The sequence below is a fragment of the Myotis yumanensis genome, unplaced genomic scaffold (assembly GCF_028538775.1).
Source record: "Myotis yumanensis isolate MYYU_CA2020_CCGP unplaced genomic scaffold, mMyoYum1.0.hap1 SCAF_13, whole genome shotgun sequence".
NCBI classification, from domain to species: Eukaryota; Metazoa; Chordata; class Mammalia; order Chiroptera; family Vespertilionidae; genus Myotis; species Myotis yumanensis.
The window spans coordinates 9,866,084-9,893,741 of record NW_027223764.1 but is presented as its reverse complement, the minus strand read 5'-3'; the positions used below and the strand labels follow the sequence as shown (position 1 = coordinate 9,893,741).

Here is a 27,658-nt window from a genome sequence, read left to right as displayed (position 1 = left end):
ATGTCTGTGTCCAAGGAGCCGCAAAGAATTTTCACATAAGTTAATAACTTATCATTATTCCTCTACACTTGCCTGGGACCAGTCCTTCTTAAGCCAAGAAAGTGTCCTTACCTGGTGGGATTTTAGAGACAAGATTCAAAAGTCTCGGGCCCAGAGGAAAGCAAGCAAACCAAAAGGCAAGGTGAGGTTCTTATCTGATGTCACACCATGAAAGGTTTCCCTCCTTTCACTCAAGGTGTGCATAGTTCTTTAAAAGCAAGCATCTCTACTATGAATAAAACGAATTTCTTCTCACATAGTTACACCTCAGGGTGACTGAGTTCATCAGCTGCTCCCCTGAGGAGTGAAAAAGCCACGTGTGTACGTGTGTGTGTGTGTGTGTGTGTGTGTGTGTGTGTGAGAGATGGGGGTTGTGGGGTTAGGAGTGGAGGGGAATTTGTGGAAGTGCAGTTTCCCAGCTTAGACTAACAAACTGCTACAAGCCCAATGGCTGACTCAGTAAATATTTGAGTGACTGGTGCCAAATCCCGCAGCTAGCTGTGATTTGTGATGCAAAGTTAGTTGCTCGGGGGAAAAACTGAGTCAGCGACGTACCGCCCCCTCGGGAAGACGGCGCTCCTGCGACCGGCAATAAATTCCGGCGGCCAGAGGACGGGTTACCGCAGCGCATCCCACGGTGAGGCCTGAGGGGCTCCGTCTTGGAAGAAGGTAGTTTCCGCAGATGCGGGCGCGACTCTCGGGGGCTAGCGGGGCGCGAACCGCACAGACTGGGGTCCAAGGTCCGTCTGCGGAAGACCCTTAAGGCTGAGTCCTGAGGCCCAAGTGGAGGTGTAGGCTGGAGGGAGCTGCGGCCGGGGGAGGGCGGTTGGTTGGGGAGGGGGGCGGCTGGACTCTGAAGAGCGCCCGTCTTTGGAGGCCGGGAAGCCTGCAGGGCGCGCTCTCCCGGTTGCGTGGTTGGGACACTGGTTGGACGGCAGGTTGGCGGGGCGCGCTGTCCAGGCGAACTTTGCGCGCGGCCATTTCTGCCGACGGTGGCCTCCTGGGGGCTGCGAGCGCGGCGGCGGGAACGCCTGGGTCTCCGCAAACTGCCCCGCACGCTCGCCGTGGCGCGCGGCCACCTTCCCGGGACGCGCGGCCCGTTGTGCCTCGGGCGCCCCCCGCCCCGGGACCAGGCGCCCGGCCGGGGCGCGTAGTCGGCCGCCGGGCGCGCTTCTCCGCGACGGTGCGCACCGCCAGCTTCGGGGCGCGCCAAGCGAACGGGGCGGTGCCCGCGGCCCCGGGTGTCCCGCCTGCGTCCCGGCGACTCCTCCCACGCCAGCGCGGAGCTTTTACTTTCGTTTCAGTGCGCGTCGCCCAGACCTTTGCTGCAGCCGGACAGGAACGGCCGCACGCTCCGGCGGTCCGGCTCCAGAGGAAGGTAACCGCGGTCCCGCCCGCGCTTTCGTCTTTCCCGCCCGGCCGGCCGCGGCGGCGCGCCTCCTCCCTCCTTCCTGCTCCCTCCTCCGCCCTCCGCCTTCCCTTCTAGACCGCGCGCTCTTCCGGCCGCCGGGACCGCAGTCCGCGGGAAGCTGGGTCCCTTGCGCTGGTCGGGCGGCCCAACCGCTTGCGCTGCAACTTTGGGGAGAGGGCTGTCCGCGCCCCCAGCATCGCTCGCTTGGATTTGCTTGATCTCCTTTCCCTCCTAGCCAGCGGGCTGGCGTCACCCGGTACTAGTCAGTTTGGGGAAAGGAGAGGTGGGTTTACAAGGGAAGGAGCGGTTCTCGCAGGGCTGACAGCAAGGGCTCCCGAATCACTGGGGCTGGAGGTTCCAGTCCCCGCCTCCCTGCTTGCCAGCCCTGGGGCCTTGGCCTCTGGGTTCAATGGGAATGATGATGAGCCCAGGCTAAAGGCTGCAGCGAGGATGGGAGGAGCTGATTAGGGTGCATAGCAGGGCCTCGGGCGAGGCTTAGTATTGCTACACGTGAGCTGTCATTGTTGGGGTGCCCTTGTGCTGGGCCCTTGAAGATGCCTTGAGGAAGTGAAAAAAGGCAGGGCTGCCAGGCACCTGGTAACCTTTCACCGTTGTATTCAAGCTATCCGTTGATGGGGCAGTAATATTACCTCTGGGGGGTTGTGTGTGAGTCATGCCCAAGCCTTTTCCTAGGCTTAGATTGAACGTCGCTGGCAGCTTGGCCCTATCTTCTTCTTTAAGGCTGTTTCCTCTGGAAAGATCTACACAGCCTGGCCTTCCTCCTTGATAGGCAGGTGTTTCCTAGATTCACAGTCTACTTCTGCCTTCTTAGCTGTGTGGCTTTAGGCAGGTGCAATACAGGCGAAGGCTCCAGTCTCCTGTCAGTGCCTGAGCATCAGGTGACAGCGCGGTACCTGAGCCCCCCTCCTTCTCCAGTGCGGGAGGTAAGAGGTGGAGGTCCTCAGAGCTGCTTCTCTTGGAGCCTTTCCGGAAGATTGTCTTCATTGGGGCCAAGAATGGGGTGTAAGATGTATTATGTCATTTTTTTTTTTTTGGAGAAAGCACCTGCACCCCCTCCCCCCCATTAAAAAAAAGTGATTTCCTGCCAGATGTGTACCAGTCGCCAACGAAGCGTGCGTGGACATAATCACTGGAGGGTTTTAGTTTTGTTTCCATAAAAGCTGCTTAACATATGGGTGTAATTTTAAAATACCAGTGAAGATTGATAGTCGAAGGTTACCTTGGTCTTGAGCAGTTCAGGCAGCAGAGTTAATAGGGAATATTGATTGAGCATTTAGAAAGTGCTGCGCTGTGCTTTGCACTTTACATGCATTGTTTCTATCAGCCGACAGCCACCCGTGACGGAGGCATTGTTGTTTGCCCACTTTACAGATGAGAAAACTGAGTACTTTGTTCAAGGTCCTATGGCTAATAGGTGGAGGAGCTGATTCAGCCCCTGATCTTCTGTTTACCCTGACTGGGCTCTCCGCGGCCCTCCCTGGGCCCCTTTAGTTTTGTTGTGTGTCTTGTATCCACAGTTTATTTGGGACACTGAAGAATTTAAAAATTTTAAGTGCCTTTCCGTTATAGCATTTATAAAGAAATAATGTATTGCGTGACTGCTGTGTACCTGGCTCTTTTCTGTGACTGGAACCAAAGAAAGGATCATTAAGATAAGCTCTCGGTCTGCAAATAGCTTGACTCATAATGGATAAGAGTAATAATTAATCTAGAGTGCCTGTAGATGTACACTATTAATGCTTTGTGTCTATTGTACAGGAATTAATTTAAGAGAAGGTAGATGTATTTAACAGTTGAGTATGCAGTCTCCCATGATGACCGCTCTTTGAGCCTGAGCCCCAAGCAGGGGACACATCCAGACAAGCAAGGCCAGGTGTGCCCGCAGCAGAGACCGGAGAGCTGAGATAGGCCTGGATTTTCATGGTGGGCTGTGAGGACACATGGAAATAAGGGGTGAACACCAAGACTTGGCTTTACTGAAATGATGTGACTGGGGTCAGGCACCCCACTCGGCCACTGCCCTTGCCCTGGGTGAACTTGGTTTCACTCAGAAATCAAGCCCAGCGTCCCAGGCATCAGAAAGTCACTGAATGTTTAGGCTTGCAGACTTACAAGGGCCAAGTCCACCACGCTGGCTTGTTTTAGACATACACTCCAGCAGGTTGTTAGAAGGAATGTTTGCTGCCCCACCCTCCCAGACTGTTCAGCATTAACCCAGAAAGATGCTGTAGATTTCCTACAGAACACCCTTCTGGCACAGTGTTTGGAGGGAAATCTTTGGAAAATTCCCACTACTGAGCTATGGAAATCAGCCTGAACTTAACCACTCTGTAGCTAAGCCCAAAGCCCGCTCCCAAGTGTCCGGGAAGGAGTATGAGCCACACTTCTCCTTTGATGATGCAGGTCAGATGTTCCGTGAGTGTGCACTTTTCTCTGCCTGCTCACTTCTCCCTTCTTACCCTTCTCAGATCTCTGGTCAGACATTTCCTCCGCTGAGACCTTCTCCAATTCCTCTGAAGCTTAGTCAGCCCCTCTGGTACTCGCACACACCCAACAGCAGCCCCACATTTGCGGCTTCCTGTTACGGGAACGATGCCTTTTCCCAAAAAAGACAGGACCTGGTCTGTGCTCCAAAGCATATCCCCATGTCTCAGCACGCGACCTGGCGCATGAGACATCAAGTACACAGTCATCGATGAGTCTTCTCAGCCGTGCCAACATGTTAAATGTGTGCCTTTCACAGGAGCCATTTTGCTAAGCGTTCTTTTTTGTTTGTTTGTTTTTTAAATTTTATTTATTTATTTATTTATTTATTTAAAGTATATTTTATTGATTTTTTACAGAGAGGAAGGGAGAGAGATAGAAAGTCAGAAACATCGATGAGAGAGAAACATCGATCAGCTGCGCCTCCTGCACACCCCCTACTGGGGATGTGCCCACAACCCAGGTACATGCCCTTGACCGGAATCGAACCCGGGACCCTTCAGTCCGCAGGCCGACGCTCTATCCACTGAGCCAAACCGGTTTCGGCTGTTTTTGTTTTTTTTAATACAGTGGTCACAGCGTTTTATCATCATACAGCCTAGATCCAGCCTCTGAGATTAGCGATATCAAAAGGCTCAAGGCTTATACACCACATGGTGAAGTTAGTGTCTTTTTCTGATGGATCATGTATAACTTGAACTTGCTCATTTTGAAAATATTTCGGTGCTTTGCTAAATACCAATCCACATTGGAAAGTAATTAAGTCTGTATGAAGGAGATGAAATAAAAACTATTGAGCACCTCTGTGTACCCGGATTTACCCTTCTCTCTGAGGATAGGGTTTTATCTCTTGATTTCGAGGAACATTTTGAGTCCCGATCTGAAAAAATCTAACTGCCTCTGAACTGGAAACACGTTAGTGGCCATGGTGGGGGGCCTTCATGATGTGTTGAGAAACAGCATGGCCATCTGACTTCTCAAGGTCATTGTAGAGATCTGGGCGGACTCCCCCTCCGTCTCTACTCACTGTCCAGCTCAGCCCTAAGGGAAGCTGGAACGTGACATGATAATGCCACATAGAGCTCCAAGCAGCGAGGTGTGCTTTGCCATCTTGGACACGTCCCCCTAAGCTGGATTCCTTCTCTTCCCCACCTTCCAAAAGGCATTACTTGTGCTCTGGGACACAGTACGTTCTGCCAAATCAATGTCAAGTTATTAACCGTCTTCAGCCTCAGCTTCCTCATCTGGCAAACACTCATCCCGAGTGAGCCCAGCAGGAATGCAGACTTGCATCTGCCAACCGTGTTGTGCTCTGTGCAGTGGCTCAGAGATGGAGGCCAGTAGACTTAGGGTCTGGAGGAGGGGTGCCTTCATTCTGGAGAGCCGATCCCTTCACAGGGAAGGAAACGGGACTTGATTTAGGGCAAATGACTCGAAAGCAGGCTCTGCTTCTGACCAGCTGCATCACTTCTAGCAAATTCTCCTCCCAGATTTTCATTCAATTCATATTTATTTAGGAAGCACCTCTGTGTGCCAGGAGCCTGTGCCGTGATGAACTTACATTGTCGTGTTTGAGCCAAGCAGTAAGCAGAGTGCAAAAAAAAAAAGACAAACACAAGGGCTGTAAAGGGGATAGGAATTGGGAGGCAAATGGGGGAATGGCGGCTGGTGGGATGGGAGCAATACAGGAGGACCTTTCTGCAGAGGTGCCATTTATGCTGAATTCTGAAAAGTGAGAAGTAGCCAGCTGGGCAAAGAGGGTTTATCCAGCAACCATGTGGGTGCTGACTTCTAGAAAGAGAACCAACCATGAGTCCAGACAGAACCTGAGATGAGCATAGTGTGCCCAAGGGAGCTGGGAGCTAAATGGTATGATGGTGAGGGGTGGTCTCTGGAGTGCCTGTTGCTGGCTAAAGGTCTGAGTCCTACTATTTACTAGTTATGTGGCCCGGGACAAGTTATTAGCCTTTCTCATCCTCGGCTTCCTCATCTGTCAAAATGCAATTATTGTTCTGTCCAGGTAGCTCAGTTGGTTAGAGCCGTGGTCGGCAAACTGCGGCTCGAGAGCCACCTGTGGCTCTTTGGCCCCTTGAGTGTGGCTCTTCCTAAGCCTTAGGAGTACCCTAATTAAGTTAATAACAGTGTACCTATCTATATAGTTTAAGTTTAAAAAATTTGGCTCTCAAAAGAAATTTCAATCGTTGTACTGTTGATATTTGGCTCTGTTGACTAATGAGTTTGCCGAACACTGGGTTAGAGTATCGTCCTGATACACCAAGGTTGCGGGTTTGATCCCCAGTCAGGGCACATACAAGAATCAACCAATGAATGCATAAGTGGAACAACAAATCGATCTCTCTCTCCTCCCTCCCTCTCTCTCCCTTTCTCTCTTGAAAATCAATCAAAAAATATTTTTTAAAAAGGGCAATTATCAAAAAACTGACCTAACAGCATTTATTGGCAGTATTAAAAAAAGATAATGCTGCTAAAACAACATTAAGTGTGAGTTTCTATTCTTATATTGTTATTTTTACTTCTTAGAGGGAGTGGTAGGTAAGTAGGGGATCCTATCGGCTGATAGTTTCCTAGGTCAGGAGTCAGTGCACCTGTTTTGTAAAGGGCCAGGTAGTGAATATTTTCGGCTTATGGGCCATATTATCTCTTGCCACAATTGCTCAACTCTGATTGTGGTGGGAAAAGCAGCCACAGACAGATCATCAGTGAATGGGTAAGGCTGTGTTCCAATAAAACTTTACTTACAAAAACTGGTGGCGGGCCATAGTTTGAAGGGCCTTGAAGTCGAAGGAGTGGGGTTAGATTTGAAATTGTATATTCTAGGGATCTCTTAAAAACGATCGAGCACCAGACAGATTTGAGGAAATCTGTTCTGGGAAAACCATGGGAAATCCTGTGAAGCAGAAAGAGAGTTTTATACTGCAGTTTGCTCCTTTTTTTGAACTGGGTTTGAGCGATACCTGGCAAAGGATAAGCACCTTATAACCTGTCAAGAATCCAGGAATTCTTGTTACAAACCTTAACGTTCCTTCCACAGCTTCTCTTACACAAGGAACGTTGAACAAAATCATGGATGCTGGATTACTAGTAGAAGCTCCCTGAGGACAAGGACTTGGTTTTCTTCCCCACCGTATACCGTCTCTGGAACAATTCCTGGAATAGAGTTAGCATTCAGGCATTTGAATGAATTGGTGGGGCAGGAGCGCAGCCCTGGAGCCTCCGTGTGCATGAGTGCTTATCTCTAAGCTTAAGTAAAAACCTCGTCACCTACTGAGTGTTATTTAAAAACATCACACTGGACACCAATTTTCTGTTTTGTTTTTCTCCTCCCAGATGGCAGACGATCAAAACTCTGTCGATCAAAATTCTGTCGAGGAGCGGGGAGCTGGGGAGTCAGCAAGTGAAGATGCAACTGATGCTAAGCCAGATCGGTCCTCCTTTGTCTCCGTAATGAAGAGGTAAGTTTCCTTCCTGGCTGGGTTAATCAGGGGCCTGGGCCACTTCTCTGCTTTTCCCACCCACCCAGGGGGATACTCAGGGAAGAGGGTTTACGCTGTGCAGGGGAGGTTTGCACAGGGTCCTGCTGGCTCTGTGTGACTCGGTTCCCCCGTGTACTCCTGTGTTCCTGGGCCAACCCCAGGTGTGGGAGAAAAGCAAGCCATGGAGTCTCCTGCCCAGAGGCTATGTGTCTGGGTGGCAGCCGCCCAGGATTGAGGGGCTACCCTTGCCAGAGGTGACTTGCAGCCACAGTCGTTGGGCGTAGAACCTGGGCTCACCCCCACCCTGTGCCTTCAGAGGCGCTCCACTGAAAGGGGAGCATCCTGTCTACTGGAGTCCTACTTTTTCCCTTACTGAGTTTACTTGTAAATTCTCAAATCTCACATTTAATATTAATAATAATCACTTTGTGTATTAAACTCTTGTACGCCAGCTCAGTATTGCATGCAGTCCTTATGACCCCAGGAAATGGTTGTATTGCTATCACCATTTAATAGGTAGGAAAACTGAGCTGCTAAGAGGTCTAATAGCTTGCCTTTCTGAAGACAGTTAAAAATGGTAGAGCTGAGATTAGAACCCAGGTGGTGCCAGCTTCACCCAACCATTTCATGGTTCTGCTGTGCTTCCCATTTAGAAGTAGGGCTGCAGAGACGTGGAGGAGCCTCAGACCTCACCTTAACCCTGGTCTCAGAGGGGCAAGTGAGCGGGGCTTCCTGAAAGAGACGGGAACAGTCTGTGGGTCAGAAGCATCAGACTTCTTGATAGCTCCTAAGCCAAGCCCCACCTGGGAGGGACAGCTGGGGGAGGGGGGGGTTATAGTTGAGGTTAGTAGGGGCTCCCAGGCAGCACTCAGGATGGGAAGAGCTGGTGAGGAGGGGCAGCCTGGCTCCCTGAAACATCCTGGAGAGAGCTTCGGGTCATACCATCCCAGACAAAACTCAGAAAAGTGGGAAGACCCCAGGATCCTGGACCTGAATTCCATTGGCATTTACTGGCTGCCATTTAGGGTCAAGAACACCCAATGAAATGGCCAGAAAATAAAGTTCCAGCTCCTGAAAATTTTAAAGGCACATGGTCATTTGGTCCAGGCTAAACTATTACAAGCCCTTTAGAGCAGTGGCTTTCGAACCCCACCCTACCAAATAATGTCAGGCTACACATCCCCCTCATACATTTTTAAGATGATACCTTGTCAAAATAGTTACAAAAATGTAATACTATTTCAGTTTTCCAACTCTTGAGTATTTGGGTTAAGCAGATTGGTTTGAAGTGAAAGAGGAACAGAAATCAAGTAATAATCATTTTATGAGTCTTAGCATATGAGTCTTTTGATGTACTTTCCAGAAACTATGAAAATGAATAGTGTATTGTAAATATTGACATTTAAAAATCACTCCTTTAAACCTATCCAGTGGAATCTAAATTCATACTATTAATTTCTTGTAGATTAAGTTACTATTCCAGCTATGAATTCATAGTTGATCTAAACAAATAAATGTTGATAAATCATTAGCATTATTGTCAACATAAGAAATGTCCAAACCTGTGAATAATTCTTATAAGTTTATTTGGAGCAAACTGATGACAAATGCCAGGGAGCAAGATCTCAAATGCTCTGGAGAATAACAGTTTTTCAGTTTCTCTTATGCATTTGACATTAAGGAAGGAAATACACGGAGGTGGGATAAAACAAGGCAAGGATTGGATTACGGACAGTTAACATTATGTGCTCTCTTGAGAGTTTCAAAGGTGTGTTAACTTAGATGCACAAGAACAATGGAAGGGCTGGCTTAAAACTAAAGAAGTCATAGGTCTGGAGACTTCCAGTCAAGGTAATGGTTAAGGTAAATGATACTCTGAACCTCCCACAGCCACATCAAAATTACACCTAAATTACGAACAACTATCATTCAGAACCACCTGAAATCTAGCTAAACAGCAGTCCTACAATTAAGATATAAAGAAGAAGCCACATTGAGACTGGTAGAGGAGGGGCAGAGACACGGAACCGGCTGGTCCCACACCTACTGGTATGTGTGGTGGTTAAGAATCAGGAGGGTAACTTGGCTAGAAGGTCCCCCTTGAGGGGCGAGGGCTCCCTCCCCAGCCCGGATCACCAGTGCAGGAAGAGGAGTCCCCACAACATCTGGCTGTGAAAATCAGTGGAGATTCTGGTTGAGACAGAGGGCTGCTCAAATTCCAGGCATCCTCTTAAAGGGCCCAGAGTAGGGACAGTAGCTCAAAAAACACAGGGACATACCTGGAGGAACTGAATTACCTGGCTGTGGGGCGAGGCTGAACGGGCAAGATAGTTCATGAAAATGAAAATGGAAAAAAAAAAAGCTGAGTTAGCAATACTTATACCAGACAAGTAGATTTTAAAACAAACACTCAGCAATTCCACTAGACTTGCTTCATGTTGAAACACACACACAGACTGAAAGTGAAGTGGTGGAGAAAGATAGTTCATGAAAATGAAAAATGAAAGAAAAGCTGAGTTAGCAATACTTATACCAGACAAGCAGATTTTAAAACAAACACTCAGCAATTCCACTTTGGGGTATTTATCTGAAGAAACCCAAAACGCTCATTTGAAAAGACATGTGCATCCTATGTTCATTGCAGCTTTATTTACAATAGCCAAGATATGGAAACCTACATTTCCATTGATAGGCAAGTGGATAAAGAAGATGTGGTACATATATACAATGGGAGTATTACTCAGCCATAAAAAAAGAATGGAAGCTTGCCATCAGCAATACATGGATGAATCTAGAGGGTATTATGCTAAGTGAAATAGGTCAGACCGAGAAAGACACATACTGTATGATCTCATTTAGATGTGGAATCTAAAAAAACAAAGGAACAAACAAAACAGAAACAAATTCATAGATACAGAAAACATTTTGATGGTTGCCAGATGGGAGGGGTGTTTGGGGAATGGGTAAAAAAGGGGAACGAATTAAGATGTGCAAATTGCCAGTTATAAAAATGGTCACAGGGGTAAAGTACAATACAGTCAATAATATTATAGTAACTGTGTATAGTGCCAGGTGGGTTCTAACCTTAGTGGGGTGATCTTTTCATAAGTTATATAAATGTCTAATCACTATATTGTACACGTGAAAGGAATGTAATATGGTATATCAACTATAATTGAAAAAATACAAAATAATTAAAAACAAAAAAGTGATAGGCCTGGGGCATGACTACCCACCGTGACCTGCCCAGTTTGGAATTTATGATCTGATCGCCCTGTGTGATTACTTTCCATAGAATCCCTTTTATTCATCCACATTGTTGTTAGTCACCAAAGTAATTGTTAAATGGAAATTGTGTTGAAATTGCAACCTATAATGGAATGGGTTGGTCTTAAAAAGTTAGCTTATGAATAAGTGGACAAATAATACTTATCGCTAGAAAGAAAGATATTTAGTGTCATCTTTTTCCTAATTTTTTTTTATTTTTAGAGATAGAAGCTCTGAGGAGCCATGAATAAATGCATGGGGTGGGCAGGAGTTTTGTTCAACTGATGTCATTACGTCTTTGAATTCCTTCCAAGTTCTGTGTCAAAAAATGACAACTCATTTAGGTCCTTCTTCGGTTGTTTTGAAAATTAAGAATTGGGAATTACCTGACTTTCAAAGAATTGTTATTCAGCCCTTAGAGACACTTATATTTTCAGTTTCTGGGACATACACCAAAGAGGCTTTATCAAAACTTCTCTAATAACCGTTAATCAAACCTGTTCCTCTTTTCCTTAGAAGCAACTTGTCTAGCCCAAATACTCAACAGAGATGTGTTAATTTAAAAAGCATTAATGAACGTTTGTTAGTATCCTTGTTTTTTCTTCTTGGAAAATGCTTTTAGACCATATGCTTTAAAAAATATATTCTTTTTGTTAAGACCTTGTTGCTACAAATGGAGTTTATTCGTTTATGGGAAATGTCTGCTGTGTAATTTAGTGGACAAAGCCAGTTCTCCTTATCAAACTGGTCAGCCACCCAAGACTTGCTCTCCATCAGTCAAGGTCTGAAACCATTTATTTTCTATTAATAAATGTGTTATTTGATATCCCTGTGAAAGCCATCTTAAATTCTAATTCTTGGATAGATGGATGATGGATGGGTTCTAATTCTTGGATGGATGATGGGAAGGGAAGGAGGGAGGAGAGGGCACAAAGCCCAGTGCTGTGTTTACCTCCTTGAACAGGTGTTTGCTTTGCTCTCAGTGGACTTTAGCTTAACAGTGATGCTATCTTTGGGAATAATCAGGGTGCTCCCTGCAGCTGATGGCAGGCCCCTTCTTCCTTCTATCCCATCCCCAGCACCTTTCTCCAAGGCCTCAGAATTACTGTCTTGTAAGGCATTTTAGGGAGCAGTAACACCCAATACCCATCTGTAATTGAGGACAGACTGCCCGCCCACCCTCCCCTGGAGACCAAGGATTCTGGGAACTGGAAAGAAGCCTCCTTTTCTCCCAGAGCCTGGAGGGCACTCGCTGGCCTGGGGTAGGTAGTTCAGTCCCATCCTGGCTTTTTTGTCTCTTTGCCACTAGATGGCACAACAGCATCGTTTCATTTCCATTCCGTTGGGGCTTGAATAAAATCCAGCCTGTTCCTTAGGTTCATTTAAAAACAAAAATTTATTAAAATTGTTTTTTAATTTTTCTGATTATTGAAGAACATTTGGAAAACACATAAAACCACAAAGGAAAAACCTCTAAATATTAATTTAAAATTAGTAAAGTGTTGGGCTTTTAAAAAATGGTTTAGAAGAAGTACCTTATGGCCTTCACCAGTTTTGGTCAGTGGATAGAGCATCGGCCTGCAGACTGAGGGGTTCCAGATACAATTCCGGTCAGGGGCACATGCCTGGATTGCGGGCTCAATCCCCAGTAGGGGTCGTGCAAGAGGCAGCCAATCAATGATTCTCTCTCATCTGTTTCTCTCTCTCCCTCTCCCTTCCTCTCTGAAATCAATAAAAATGTATTTTAAAAGAAAAAGAAATACCTTATGTGCACAGTCGACATTCATTATGAGCCCTAGTTTATGGAACAAAACCTAGTGTCATCTGTGAACGTGAAGAGGGCTCCTTTTCATGTAAAGGTGACCCTAACACCTAGCACAGATTACCTGCCACCCAACTTAATGATGTCCCTGAGTTTATAATGATATAAACTTGGGTTCTTACTGCCTGAGCACGGCTACAGAAAACAGTTAATACCAAAAAATAACTAATTGCTGGATGGTAGCGCACTGAGTGGGAGCTGTGGGAGGCGGGGGAGAGGAGTTGGGACTTGAAGTGTCAGAGAAAAAGCAGTCGGTTATCAGGAGACTAGAAGGGGCTGCCTGCCAGGGCCTGGGAACACACAGCACAGGTCCTGGGAGAGTGGGTGGAGGCCTCGGATGGGTGAGCTTGGTCCTGGTGCACCACTAGGAGCCATTGCAGGTACACGTCCAGGCTCTGGTTGAGCAGCTGGGCGTCCTAGCAGATGGCCCTGCCCAGGAACATGTCTGCAGTGAAGTCAGATTCCTTTCTGAGCTCTGCTCAAGGTCGGCATTAAAGGAACATTTTTTTAAAGCAGCAAACAGATTCCACTCACTCTCGAATTCCCCCAGGGCCTGTGGAGCCTGTGTGTCCCTGCCCAGGGGATTGTTTATGATCTGGTCCTGAGTGAAGAGGGCAGAACAGGCCCATCTTTCAGAACTTGATAAACTCTCCATTTTTCGAGGCACTGGCTCAGATCCCGTGAGCTTTCTCCTCTGTGTCATCTCTGCCTTCCAGCCTTTGTCCTTCCAGCCTTTGTCCTGCCGGAGTGTTTAATAAATGCCACTTGGTCGTAATTCTTCCTTGGCAGGGCAGCTTGGGTTTCTCCCCCGGTGAATGTTAGGATGTAAACAGGTCCCTATAAAAAATGTGTTATTTGTGTAATTATAAGAAAGACTCAGGTGGCCTGCCTTTTCATCTGGAAAGGAAAGAAAAAAGTGTTTTAGAAAAAGCAGTGCTTTAGAATTGGAGGGGGAAAGAAAAACAAAGAACGCAGACCTTAATTCATTCCAGAAAAATATGTTCCATGTTAAGTGAAAGTCACTCAATCACAACCGTCGATTGAATGAGGCCGTGTCTGGGCCCCTAAGAGGAAAGGAACATTGAAACATAGCGAGGCGGGTTACTTTTTAGCAAATGAAGCCTTCAGATCCAGACTCCAGAATACTGGATGCCTGTCTCCCAAATTTGTATAGAAAGAGTGATAAAGACGTAGTGCTGTATTTGAAGCAGGGACTATACCACTTAAATGAGGATCAGTGGTGGAGTGGAGTCAAACAACCCAGGTTCAGATCCTGGCCCTGCCTCTCACTCGCCAGTTGAGGGACTATGGCGAGTCCTTTGACCTTTCTGAGCCTCAGTTTCCTCATCAGCATAATAGGGATGTGAACACCCATCCACTGGACTCTTGTGAGAATTAAAGTAACTGTCAGTTTGCTGAATTCCTGTTGAGGAAGGAACCCCTAGCAGCATAATGTTAAAATCGGAAGACTCCTTAAAAGGTAATTTATCCATCTCCCATCTAAAAAGATCAAGAAAAGTTAAGACCAGAGAAGTAAAGTGCTCCACCCATAGTCACCCAGCAGGACCAGGCTCGAGACCCAGGCCTAACTTGGGAGTCCAGGGTCCCCACTCCCTTACATCAAGTGCCACCCCCAACTGCAGAGGCATCAAACTGTTCAACCCTGTTAATCCACCCGCAGAGCTGTTTTTTCTTCTACCCAAGAAATTGAATTCTTTATTGAAACTGCTCCCTTTCTGCTTCACTTCAGGCGAGGGAGGGTTAAGGACCGCTGTTCCCACAGGGCTTGGCAGTGAGCTTTCTGGTAGAGAAGGCCAAGTGCACGTCTCGGGAGCAGGGAGCCACCCATCTGAAACACGGTCACACGGTCGAGAACTTTGAGACTGTGTAAACGTACCAAATGCATAGACTACCTCCAGTTGTTTTAGGTCCTGGCTCTTCTAAAGGGGGAAAAACAAGCTCTAAGGTTAAAAGAAAAAAAAATGAGGAAGGCAGGTAAATGAGGTTTTCCTAGTAATAGAAATTTTAAAGCACTCTTAGTATAGAATTCAATCTAGGACTAGGAAAGTACTAGAAAATAAGACCTGTGGCTTCTCAATTATGCACTTTAAAAGTGAGCATAGTGGCCTTGCGTGTTCTAGCCAGGAGGTGGCTGCTGGAGCCTGAGGGCTGTGTGCCTGGCCAGCATCTGTGATGGCGCGTGTGCATTCTGCTCAGATGAAAGGGACAAAGACCAAAGACGGATGAGGTGGTTGTGTAAGAATGAGGACTGAAGTGTGTTAACTGTCCTGAATTCTGGGGCCTGCAGCCATCATGCAGGCCTCACTGCATCTTCCACTCGGTTATAGGTGATGTAAAGAGAATTCCGTCCTTTATTTCCCCTGAGTGATTTTTTTTAAGTCCTTGATCAATTTTTACTGTCAGGGGTCTCCTCTGCTCGTTTTTCAGGGGGAAGAGGAAAACGTGGAGGGGTGCAACTAGGGGAAGGAATATTTTTTTTCCCTTAGCCTGTATTAAACTGACTTTGTTTCCCAGGGTATTTGTGCAAACTGGGCTTCAGGGGAAAATGCACTGAGCCGGTTTCCTCTCGGTCAGGGACCTGCACATGGAAATGATTAGGAGGTCTGCCCAGGGTCGCAGGTGTTGTAATCCTCGCACTTTGCACCCACTGTGACCCTGAACCAGGAAATGGAGAGAAGCTTTGCCGAGCCTTTTGCTTAACACATGTTTGGTTTTTATGAGTTCACATTTTCGCCTTTGCCCTTGGAGAGGTGAGATGGGCAACGATAATAGCTCCCGGGATCACTGACTTCATTCAAAACCATTGAACATTTATGTGCCTCATTGAAAATTGACAGATCTGGTATCCACTCCAGTCTTTGGTTATTTGTATTACTACCTTGAGTGCCTTTAGAAGGAAAAAAATAGCCTAATGAGTCTGAACTGTTTGGTTTGCCACAAACTCACACCCTGATTCTGGTCATTTACTTACCTATCCATTTCACACATTTTGCAAACTTCCTGTCTGGGCTGTTTTGCCACTTGTGGTAGATTTGGCCCTTCAGTGGGTTGCCTGCCTGTGTGTGCTCACCACTTTGCATAGCTGTGTAGGATTTTAGTCTACTAATTCTCGGTCCCTGGCCTAGCCATTCATTCCCCTGCTGTTTCCAGCTTTTTGCTCTAAAAGATGGAGCTACTGACTGCCCCTTAGAGGGAACGTGGGTCTTTTTTCCTTTGGACCTCATGCACATGGAAAGTCTCTTTGTCCCTGGGGAGCTGTCGCTGGGTCGGGAGGATGCTGCAGGGTGGAGCCTGGGCATTTCTGCTGGTCAGCAGAGAAAGGGGAGGCCAGGGTGACTCTCCCAGCCCCAGTGTGAATGGTCCTATGGAAAGCTCCAGCGGGCAGCTCACTGCTGATTCAGTCGCAGGCCTTCAGGGCCCGGCCGGCTATGCCAGCCTTCTGTCTCCTGCTGAGCTCCAAGCATGTTCAGTTTTTATTATTACAGAGAAGAGGGAAACTTGCTGCCTGTCGTCGCAGGGCGAAGCCTGGTGCTGATGCCCAGTGGGGTGCTTTCGGATGGAGACCCGAGGTATTGCCCTGCTCCTTTCCTTTCCTCTCCTCTCGGTCTTGCTCTGTGCCTGGGAGTGTCAGGACTGTTGGGGATGCCCTCTGTTGAAATGTGGCAGCCATGAATGAATCATCCCAAAAATATTTAGACAAAGCAGCTACGAAAAGCAGAGCTCTGGTTCCCAATGAACCAGCCCAGGGGAAATGTGTGCCTGGGGGGGTGGGGTGTTTATTCTCGTGCTGATGAATGCCTGCACACACACAGAGCTCCTGGGAATTCTGTTCATGGGCTTTGCATGCTTCTGGCTAGTCCCTTCCAAATATAGAAAGCTATAATTCACGTTTCGAGCAGGCTGGGGGATCTGTAAGAGGATAGAACCTGTACTTATCCACTCCGGCCATGGGGAAAATTACATTCTCGCCCGGAGCGGATTACGAAAGTTCAGCGGGCACTTTTCTGAGATTTTTCCGCTTCTTTGCAAAGTAAGCCGACGGTTTTATAATCCGCTGGTGCTTTCTGGTAGGAGCTGCCATAGATTCCTCCAGGAGGTCTTTTTATATTAAATAACCACCGAGCGTGGGTTGTCATTTTTGGCCTTTTGACTTTGTCGAAATGACTGCGTTGGCCTCGCACTGTGAAATTTGAGGCTCCACAAACTGGCTCTGTACCTAAGAAGTTTGGATAATTCCAGTTCCTTCCTGATCATCGACGCTGGCGTTATCTGTGTTCCCGGCAGAGATCTGAGCCTCTTTGAACACATCTGGGAAACAGAGATACCGGTACTGGCCCGGGTTGGTGAGGAAACACAACACCAAGAGACAGTGAGGATGGCTAGGAAGCAGCGCAGTGACCCAGCCTGCTTCCTTATCGACTGGCCGATCGTGCACACTTGCGTGCATTTACTAAGTCATTCTTCCAGGCTCTCCTAGTTGTTACGGTCTTGCTTAGCTGGCCCTAAGCACAGTGATGTTCTGGCCAGATTTGCTGTAAAATCTGTAGCCAATTGTGGAACACATGAGCCTTTAAGAGGATTTAGAACTTTTAATTCACTGGTCCGGGTTATCATGAGCCTTATACTTAACAGAAGGTTCCAAAACAAGGACCCTGGCTGGGTGTATTTCTTCTCAGCATAATAATATTGGCGGAAGTCTTCACAATGTTAAAAAAAAGGTCCAGGTAAAGGGTAGTTTTATCAGCAGAGAATTAGCAAAGGGAGAAGGAGGTAGAATGGCAGGAGAGAGAATGTGGCCTAAGAATACCCTGGCCAGCTTTTATTTGCTGAGTGTTCTTATGTCTCTGGTCTGGATTTTGCAGAATGAATGGAAGAATGATCAGTAACACACTCTGTCAAGCATAAAGCATCACACCAATGTTAATGATACTTGATCCTAGGGATTTAGGGAGCTACCTGAAGTGATTCCTCCATTTATCAGATTTAGGAGAAAGACTGGTTTCCATTGATCCGGACTTAAAAGAAACTCAGCGTGCCCACTTGTTAGGGGCTGTGTTCTCCTCACATGTTGCAGCCTCCTTCCTCTGCCGGAAGGGCCTTATATGAAAGTGGGACAAGAACAGCCACTTTTAGAAAATCTTATCTCTGGGGGATGATCGCCAGCCCAAGAAGTTTCTAATCTGGATCTTTGAAAGCTTCTTATTACCCTTAGAGTTCCCTCCCCGGCCCCCCGCCCCTGCAAGAGGCTGTCCCGCAGATCTGTGGACTGTTGCTGTCTTCCTGCCGTTGGCTGGTTAATTAGCGCAATCTCTTTGGAGCCCTTGCGGCCGTTACTCCTGTCCAGTGGGCGTCATTTATCTGATGATCTGCTTGGCTCTGGCAGTTGATTTCCAGACATATGGTAACTTTATGAGCTGCTGGCATGGGGATCACCCATCTTTCCTCCCTTGACTGGGCTGATGGTGAGCTAGAGCTCCACCAAGGCTGTGCCGCGGACGCATTTTGGTTGTGTTGGTAATTTCGATTGAATGTTCAGCTCTGCCTTGCAGGTTTCATGGAACGTTGTGAACCTCACACATGGCCCTGAGTACACCTCGCTGCTGCCCTGGGGCACCTTCCACAGTGTGTGCCCCTCAAGGCACATCTTGCTTGACCTTCGGGCCAAGAGCCAAGAGTCCCAAAGGCTGCACCCAGGTGGAGAGGTGTTTGAAGGGTAGGGCATAATGATACTTATTATAATTATTGATGTTGTTATTATGGACACATAGAAGAGTAAGAAGTTTGAAAGCTGGGGAGACGGATAAAACCACAGTGGGAAACAGAAAAATGGAGTCCTTTCAACAATTAGTATAAAAATCCAGTAATGTTCTAAATAGGTCAGATCTCAAAATCTGTTTGCTGCAAGTGATCTTTAGCTATTAATAATAATTTTATTATTGAATAATGAATTTATTCACATATACTGACAGGCATACAGTCAAAATTATTTTTCCCATTTCTTCCTGCTGTCCTGCTCCTGGCCCCCCAAGACACAGGTACCCACTTTGAATGATATACAGTAACATTAGTGCTGATAACATCTATTTATTTCCTCCTCATTTCCCCTCAAAAGGTAGCATCTTGTTCTGCCCTTTTGTTTTATTCTACGCTTCACACTTACTGGAAATCATCTCACATCAGAACAGAGAGCTTCCTCATTTTTTTTTCAATACTCTGTGGTTTTGATGAAAAACCCTGCCCTTTCCAGTCCAAACAGGAAGTAGAGACTGAACTGCATCTTTGAAGTGTCCTGCTGGTCATTATGGGAGTGAGGGGCTAGCTGAATCACATATGCCTGCCAACCAGGTCTTTTAATTGAGGGATGCTATTAAAATTCAAAATTGGAAATGAGAGAGGCAAGGGGGGGGGGGGGGGCGGGGGAAGAAAACTTGTCAATCCAGAAGCATTTCCAAGTAATATTAGATGTCACACACAAAAGAAATACTTAAGCACAAAAATTTTCCTGTGTTCCTGCAGAATCAGCCACCTTCAAATCTAGAAAGAGGAAGCAGATATTAAGTTCATTTTGAAAAATGAGAGTTCAAGTTAGGGCCAGGCCAGGTAAGGGAAACTTTCCTTACCTCCCTTTTGAGATGTTTACCAAGGATAAGAATCACATTTCCTATTCAATTGTAAGGCACTTTTCATAACCATGGAAAGTGTTTTCTTTAAAGTGTATATATCCTTATTCCCCTATTGTGTTCCTTAAAAAAAAACCCAACACATTTAATTTTCCAAATTCTATTCTGATAGAAGCGGAGTCCTTTTTTTTTTTTTTTAATGTGACATATTCAAGCCTGTTTCTCTTTAAAAGATGCTCACTGGTTTTGTTTGCTCATCATTAAGGATGGGCTAATGGCAGCTTAAGAGAAATCACATCTTGTTTTGTTACTTGGATATTGTACAGTTGGTTTTAAAATAATCCACGCTGCCAAAGATAAAAATAGACTTTATCTCTGAAAGGGCTTTAGTGCATAAACCGTGCTCTCCAGACTGCCAGACTCAGTGCAACTCTGATTAGGGTCTTTGGCCTTAAGTGACCTAAAGACCTGTCAGGAGTCAGTGAGAAAATGCAGCTGGAGTTTAACCAGATCCCCACCCATAGTAAAAGCACTGACAGATGTTGATAGTTGTTATTGGGACCTATACAGTGGGTATGATTGTACCCCCTCCACCTACCTCAGAGACGTCAATTGAAGACCAAAGATCGTGGTGCCCATATAAGGCTGTGCACAGATGTGTTTTAAAGTATGTTTTTATTGATTTCAGAGAGGAAGGGAGAGGGAGAGGGAGATAGAAACATCCATAATGAGTGAGAATCATTGATCGGCTACCTCCTGCCTGCTCTCACCTGGAGATCGAGCCTGAGACTTGGGCATGTGCCCTGACTGGGAATCGAACCATGACTTCCTGGTTCATGGGTCAGTGCTCAACCACTGAGCTACACTGTCCGGGCTGTTGCCACATATTTTAATGTGCACAGATGCTGTCAGTAGGGGTTATTGACAGGGCAGCAATGACCTGCCCTACCCCTTCCCAATGGCATGTCCTTGAAGCGTACAGAAACTCGATTTGCTGATACTCACCTCCTCTGAGGTTTTCTTGGAGGCCTGGGAGGGGAGAAGGCTGCACAGGAGTCCCCACTCCCACTGAACCCCCTGTCTAATCTTGTGACAGTCATAGAAGGCTCCATCTTTCAGGAGAGGAAACTGATGCTCTGTGAAGGGCGGAGACTCGCTGGCCCAGGTTGCACAGGTGCAGGGATGCAGACCTCTGTCTGACTCCAGGTCCAGTGCTCTTTTGGGGATGCCTCTGGGGGCAGACATGTGAAGAGAACCTGGCATCACCTGTAAACAGACAACAAACAAAGGGAGGGAGAAGTGAGAAGAACAGATTCAGAAGACTTCTCTTTTAAAGATAAAACTAGAGGCCCAGTGCACAGAATTCATGCACGGGTAGGGTCCCTAGGCCTGGCCGGCAATCAGGGTTGATCAGGGCCTTCCAGTTGTTGGCCAGGACCTTCCTTCCCCAGCTGCAGGGACCTTCCTTTGTTTTGAGCTGACCCCTCGTGGTCAGCACATGTCATAGTGAGTGATTGAACTCCCAGTTTCCCTGTTGAACTCCCAAGGGGACACTTTGCATATTAGCCTTTTATATATATAGATGATCTGGAAGAAATCAGGCCCTATAAAAGTGGAGGATATAGTCATGGTGAAGTTAAATAATAGCAATAAGGAAACTGAAGGCTCGACATAGAGAGCTAACCTGTAATCTGGACCAAGGTAGGAGGGGGCAAGGGGAAAGGCCAGGTCCTTTCCGATATCCTGAGAAACCCCAACAGATAAGATTTAATGACAACTCAGAGCCCAGGACCCTTGGACCCACAGTTAATGGGTAACAAGCTTCGTCTTCTCTTTCACTTTTCCTCTTCCAGCTTTTGATAAGAGCTTGGGCGGAACAGGGGGTGAATAATTCAAGGGCATCGGGCTCTAGAATGCTGGCATGGAAGCCTGATGGTCCCGCTTTGCTGATCACTAGCTGGGAGATCTTGGACAACCCCTGCCTCTTTGTGGGCGTCAGTTTTCATATCTGAAAAATGGGGGGATAAGACTCGATTCATTCATTTATGCAACACATTCTTTTAAACCTAATTGCCCTGACTAGAGCCTCCCATACAGTATTTAATAGAAGCGGCAGGAGTGGGCCTGTGTGGCTTGTTCCTGATCTTAGGGGGGAGCATTCAGTCTTGCTTCAGTAAGTGTGATGCTGTGGGGTTTTCATAGATGCCCTTCTCAAGTTGAGTTCCATCATCATCCTAGTTTATTTCACATTTTTATCATAACAGGGTGTTGGATTTTTCCAGATGCCGTTTCTGTATCCACCGAGTTGACCGTATGGTCTTTGGCCTTTATTAATAGGATGGATTAATTTATTTTCAGAGATTTAAACCAACCTTGTATTCCTGGGATCAATCACACTTGGTCATGATGTATAATCCCATTTATAGATTGCCGGATTTGACTTGCTAACATTTTGTTAAGGATTTTTTGCATCTGTATTCATAAGGGATATTGGCCTGTAGTTTATAAGAAATATTTATTGAGCCACTTATATGCTAGGCATCGTTCTAGGTATTAGGGATTCAGCAATTTTTCAGAACATATTTAAAATGATCTCTTCTTTTGTGGGACTTTACATTCGACTGGATGACTAGCAAGGCGGCTTTCCATTCACATTGGACATTTTTTTCCTCTGGCCCCTCAATGATACCCCTGTTCCGGCCTCAGGGCTTACATGCTAGACTTTTGGTAAACTGGACTTTGGCATTTGAAGATTGGAAGAGGCCTACTGTTTTTTTTTAAATTGCTGTTCCTTTTTCCCTGGTATAATGTCACTGTTCATTGAAGTAAGGGGCACATAGGAAGGGGCACACACTAATGCATTTGCACTAACTGACAAAACCATGTAACCAGCACCCACATCAAGAACAAACTATGACCTGCAGCTGAGAAAGTCCTTATGTCCCTTCCGGTCCCTAACTATCCCACCATCAAGAAAACCACCTCCCAACTTCGAATACCAGGTGTTAGTTTCCTGAACTTTATGAAAGACGGATTCCTCCTAGAGCAGTGGTTCTCAACCTTCCTAATGCCACGACCCTTTAATACAGTTCCTCATGTTGCGGTGACCCCCAACCATAAAATTATTTTCGTTGCTACTTCATAACCATAATTTTGCTACTGTTATGAATCGTAATGTAAATATCTGATATGCAGGATGTATTTTCATTGTTACAAATTGAACATAATTAAAGCATAGTGATTAATCACAAAAACAATATGTAATTATATATGTGTTTTCCAATGGTCTTTGGCGACCCCTGTGAAAGGGCCGTTCGACCCCCAAAGGGGTTCGCAACCCACAGGTTGAGAACCGCTGTTTTAAATCTTGGTTCTTTCACTCAGGATTGTATTTGTGAGGTTTGTTCCTGTGGCTTCATGCTGTCATGGTTTGTTCACTCTCCTTGTTATCTACTGTTGCCTTCTACAAATACTGAGCAGTTTACCCTTTCTACTGTGATTGGACATTTGGGTTATTTCTACGCATCCTATGGTCTGCCTTTTGGTGCACATGTTGGCTCACTTTGGGGCACATGCCGAGGAGTGGAATTGCTGTCACAGGATATATTTAAGTTCAGTTTTCAAAGACTTCTGCCACTTGGCCGCACAAAGTAGTCTCTGCCCAACCATGTGTGACAATTTCAGGTGCTGCGCACGATCACCCACATGTGCAGCCGTTCTGGTATTACATTGTGATTTTTTCTCTGGCAACTAATACAATTACGATGCACGTTCCTTTTAAATGTGATGATTAAACAGAGCCATCTGTCTGCCCCAGGTCTTTCCGTCACAGATACTGCAGCTTCCTTGGACGCCCCTTTCATGCTGATAGTAAAAGCAAGGGGCCATTCATGTCCAGGCTTCCCCCACAGCCCCTGACTGGCTTTCTGTTTCCCCAGTCTGAAGAAGAAAAATGACTCTGGGAAATCCAACAAGACCACCCAGGAGCAAGAGCCTACATATCAGTATAGCATGAAATTTGAGAAGGTGGGCAAATGCATCATAATAAACAACAAGAAATTCGACGAATCGACAGGTAGGTGCTGAGGGCACGGGCTCACCTTTCCAGTTTCCTTCCAGTTTCTCCAGCGGTGCTAAGACTTGTAGCACTCATTCAGCAGAGAATGCTGTGCCCAGCTACTAGGGCACACGGCCCCTTTGTAGATGGTATTTGCATGTCCAGGAGGAAGGGATGTGGAGAAATCAGGAACTTTTAGTCGAAGGACCCACCATGTATAGGGTGTCCCAAAATTCACACAAGAAGTAATTTTGATAGAGAAAACAGGTTTATAATTAAAAATTATAAATTTTTGATTGATTCGCAAAGTATACAGTATAGGGTTATGTATGGAATAGCACATCGGGGAAATGGCCTCCACGGCTTTGCTGGCACATACACAAAGCCGTGGTCTTCATTGGTCCTCATTGTCCCTGCTCCTGGGCCATAATTGGTACTTGGTAATGCTTATCAAATTGAAGGGATTGAAATCAAAGGGCAACAGATATTAGAATCTGATTCAATAAACCAAGTAAAATTAGGCTTTTATTTTTTGTTGTTTGTTGTTAATGCTCACGCAAAATTCAAATCTTGCATGAATTTTGGGACACCCTATATGTGCATGAGCTGAGACTCAAGGGGAGCCATTGGCCTTGACTACAGCTGAGAGTTACTTCTCAGCTGCATGTGGCGCCTGGCCGGGCGATGCCGGCACACAGTGCTCAGCCGAGGATTGCTCACCGTGAACTGGTGCTTGACTCCCACAGGTATGTCCGTCCGGACCGGAACGGACAAAGATGCCGGGTCCCTTTTCAAGACCTTCCAAGACCTGGGCTTCGACGTGGTGGTGTATAACAACTACTCTTGTGCCCAGATGCAAGAAGTGCTGGAAAACGGTGCGTGCCCACCCCCTCCTCCCTCTGTCCTTTTCCTGTGCCTGAGAGAGGAGCAGGGCCCCAGCTGGTCCCTGGAGGATGCTTCGCAGGACACGGGGATTTCAGGGTGGGAGGCCTTTCCTGCCTCCGGACCACTCCATACCTGTCTCCGGGGTGGGTGGGTCTCTTTCAGTGAACTTAGCTTTCTCCCTGAAAAGATGAAATCAGCTTCTATGACAGCAAGAGAAATAAGATCTGTCTCTACAGAAAGTCCCAATTTCAAAAGGCTGATTCCTAGGGAAGTAACAAATGGATGCCATGCTGCTCACCACACAGTTTAAGAGTAAACTTTTCCCTGGTGGAAGAGACAGAAGAATAATCCCATGTACCTCACAATGACGTTCTCCCTCCCCCAGCCCCTGACAGCCACCATTCTGCTTTCTGTCTCTGAGAATTTGACTCCTTAGGGACCTCGTAAGTGGAAACGTCAAGTATTTGTCCGTTAGTGACTGGCTTATTTCACTTAGCATGATGCTGTATTTTCTTTAACAAATACTTGCATGACAAATATTAACTCACGTAATAGATACTATCCTATCCATTTTACAGACAAGGAAACCAAGACACAGAATGGCAAAGAAATGTGCCTGATGTCACAGACCTAACAGATAGCAGGGCCACCCCCTTCAGCACCCCAAAATGCTGCCTCCCAGCAGCTGTCTAAACCCTCCCACCTGTGGGGTCACTTCCTCATGAGACAGCTCCATTCTGGTTTCAGACTGAGAATGCTAGACTTCTCTAACTTCTCCACTGGTCCTCCTCCTCTCCTCTGGGGTGTTCCTCCCCCTGCATGGCTCTCTGTCAGTGGCAGCTGCCAGGCGGGAGGGGGCACCACCTCTGAGGTCTTACAGGGCTTGTGCTTTAACTGGTCATTGTTCAAATCGCTTGCTTGCAGCCTCTGAGGAGGACCACAGTAAGGCAGCCTGCTTCGCCTGCGTCTTGTTGAGCCACGGAGAAGAAAACTCGATTTACGGAACGGACGGCAAGATGGACATCAAGGACTTGACGAGCCTTTTTCGGGGGGATAGATGCACTACCCTCATAGGGAAACCCAAACTCTTCTTCATCCAGGTAAACCCTGTTCAAAGCCAACCCCACTGAAAGGGGGAAAAGGTTACAGCTTGACTTGGACTGTATCATCTCTACAAATCTACATGCTGTTTCGATTGGGGTTATGCAAATGTGGGTTTTGTTTTTCTACCTCTAAATGCTTGGCTTCTGTGTTGGCTTCAGATCACAAACCATGAGGGTTTCTTTAAGACGTTGCCACACTGTTACTTGCTTTGCTGACGAACTCAATTCAACATTCATTGAGTCATTCAGCAGATTATCACTGAGCTCCTCGTTCATGCCAAGCACGGTTCCAGGCACTGGGACACAGCAGGGAACAGCACGCATGTTTCTGTTCTTGACTCCACGGAGTGATCTCTGCTTTGCCACTTAGGCTTGCCGTGGGACAGAGTTCGATGACGGGATCCAGGCCGACTCGGGGCCTATCGGTGACACAGATGCCAGCCCTCGACAGAAGATCCCCGTCGAGGCCGACTTTCTCTTCGCCTATTCCACAGTGCCAGGTATCAAGTCCCTTATCTGCTAACTGGGCCATGCCGTTCCACCATCAGAGTGCAGGCTTGGGGCTGTATGTGTTTCCCATTGCCACGGTGATAAACTACCACAATCATAGTGGCTGAACACACACAATTGTGTGATCTTAACAGCTCTGAAGGTCAGAATTCCAAAATGGGTTGGCAGAGCTGCGTCCCTTTCAGATGGAGGCTGTAGGGGTTAAAATCCGTGTCTTTACTTTCTCCCCTGCAATTAGAACCTCCCGCATTCCTTGGCTTAGGGTCCCCTTCCTCCAGCCCTCCCAGGGCAGCTGGCTCTCCTAGCTCTGCCCCTAAGATAATTGCTCATTCAGCTGCCTCTCACTTCGAGATTTCTTCAGCAGGAGCCAGCCTTTAGTTCTCCCTCAGCAGCAGGAACACATCTCAAAATCCTCTGGGGTCCCCCTTGGATTGGAAAGTAGCACTCCCCCCAAAGAATGGTGAGGCGTTCCAGCTACGGGGCAATTCTCCAGCCTCTCCTTAGGCAGGCTCGGTGTTCGACTTGTCACACACTCACTTAGGAATCTGACATGCATCCCTGCTGGTCCACCAAGTCCTGTGTTGAGCATCTCCACGCAGCCCTCTAAATCTTAAGACATTTGCCCTTTGAGCACCCCGGCACGATTCTCATTAGGGACTCACGTGCAGAGTAGAGTGACACCGTTTCAGAAAGGTACATGTGAGGGCCCCAGACACCGAGAGCTCATGGTCAGGGGTGAGTGAGGCCGCGGCCAGGGCAGCTGACTTGCTCTTCTTCCTGTCCTGTTGAAGGCTATTACTCGTGGAGGAACCCAGGATATGGCTCCTGGTTTGTGCAGGCCCTCTGCGCCACCCTGAACGAGCACGGGAGAAGCCTGGACCTCTTGCAGATCCTGACCAGGGTGAACTACAAGGTGGCCAGGAACTTCGAGTCTTGGTCCAACGACCCGCAATTCCACGAGAAGAAGCAGATCCCGTGTGTGGTCTCCATGCTCACCAAGGACCTCTACTTCCCTAAGTAGCTTTGTCCACGGGTGCTGTGTAGCTGGAAAGCAATGGAACCTTTATTGATGAATCAGATCTTTTTTTTATGCTCTTTAAATTTTCATAAATTCTAAAGGATTTTTCTTTCAGGAAAATTTCTTGGTTAATTGGGAAAAGGGTGCTATCTTATTTTCACAATGTTATCTACACAATGACTTTGTCATTTCCTCTTAATATTCTGGTTTTTTTCTATTTTTGGTTTGTACTTTTCCTCTGGTAGCACATACAACACGTAGCACATACAACAACAATTACCTCTGCAGGTGACTCTTGGCGGTGTCCACTGTGGGTGGGGGTGCCTTTGAGGACACTTAGAGTCATGTTGGTGCCTGTCAACGAGTCCCAGTGCTTGACAAAACACAGCCAAGGGGGTGGTCTTCCCGATATTGCGGGAGGTCTCCCCAAGAGCTGGAACCATGGTGGGCGGCTGCCTGGTGGGAGCCAGCACCCCCAAGGAGAGAGGAGTTATGGAAAATGGAGTCCTGGCAGGGACAAGCCCACTGCCTGAGATGGGGCAACACCAGATGAGTCAGACATGGAGAAGTACCCTGGCTTCACCTCTTCTGCCCTCCGAGTCTTCCTCCGGCACTTACCCTTCCAGACCCACATGGAAGCCAGTTGACAAGGGGGCTGGGAAGTGTATTTCCCTGTAATACAGCAGAGGAAGGGACAGTGAATGGGGCGGGGGAGGAACAAGGAGTGGATGTAAGCTGCCCATAATGTGAATAGAAGTAATTGTATTTCCTGATGTTTAATGATTCCTCCATTCAGTCTTTTATTCATTCAGTTGTCAGATAATCTATGTATCACCTGCTATGTGAAAACCAGTTTGTTTTAGCTCTAATAAATACCTGAAACTTTTCGGATGATTCCAAGCCTTA

The 27,658-nt window shown here is 46.9% G+C and overlaps 1 protein-coding gene across 3 annotated transcripts; it reads left to right on the top strand.

Moving 5' to 3' along the window:
- The first annotated feature begins 634 nt into the window (after positions 1–634).
- Positions 635–27,658, top strand: CASP7 (caspase 7). 3 transcript variants are annotated; one of them, XM_070432235.1, is made up of 7 exons: positions 635–708; positions 7,304–7,428; positions 23,118–23,254; positions 23,983–24,111; positions 25,046–25,221; positions 25,595–25,724; positions 26,526–27,658. In XM_070432235.1, exons 2-7 carry the CDS (start codon positions 7,304–7,306, stop codon positions 26,753–26,755), a joined length of 927 nt encoding a protein of 308 aa, XP_070288336.1. In that variant the 5' UTR covers positions 635–708; the 3' UTR covers positions 26,756–27,658. The 3 variants fall into 3 exon arrangements, with proteins under 3 accessions (XP_070288336.1, XP_070288337.1, XP_070288335.1); XM_070432236.1 differs by having other exon boundaries at positions 637–676; XM_070432234.1 differs by lacking the exon at positions 635–708 and adding an exon at positions 1,342–1,417.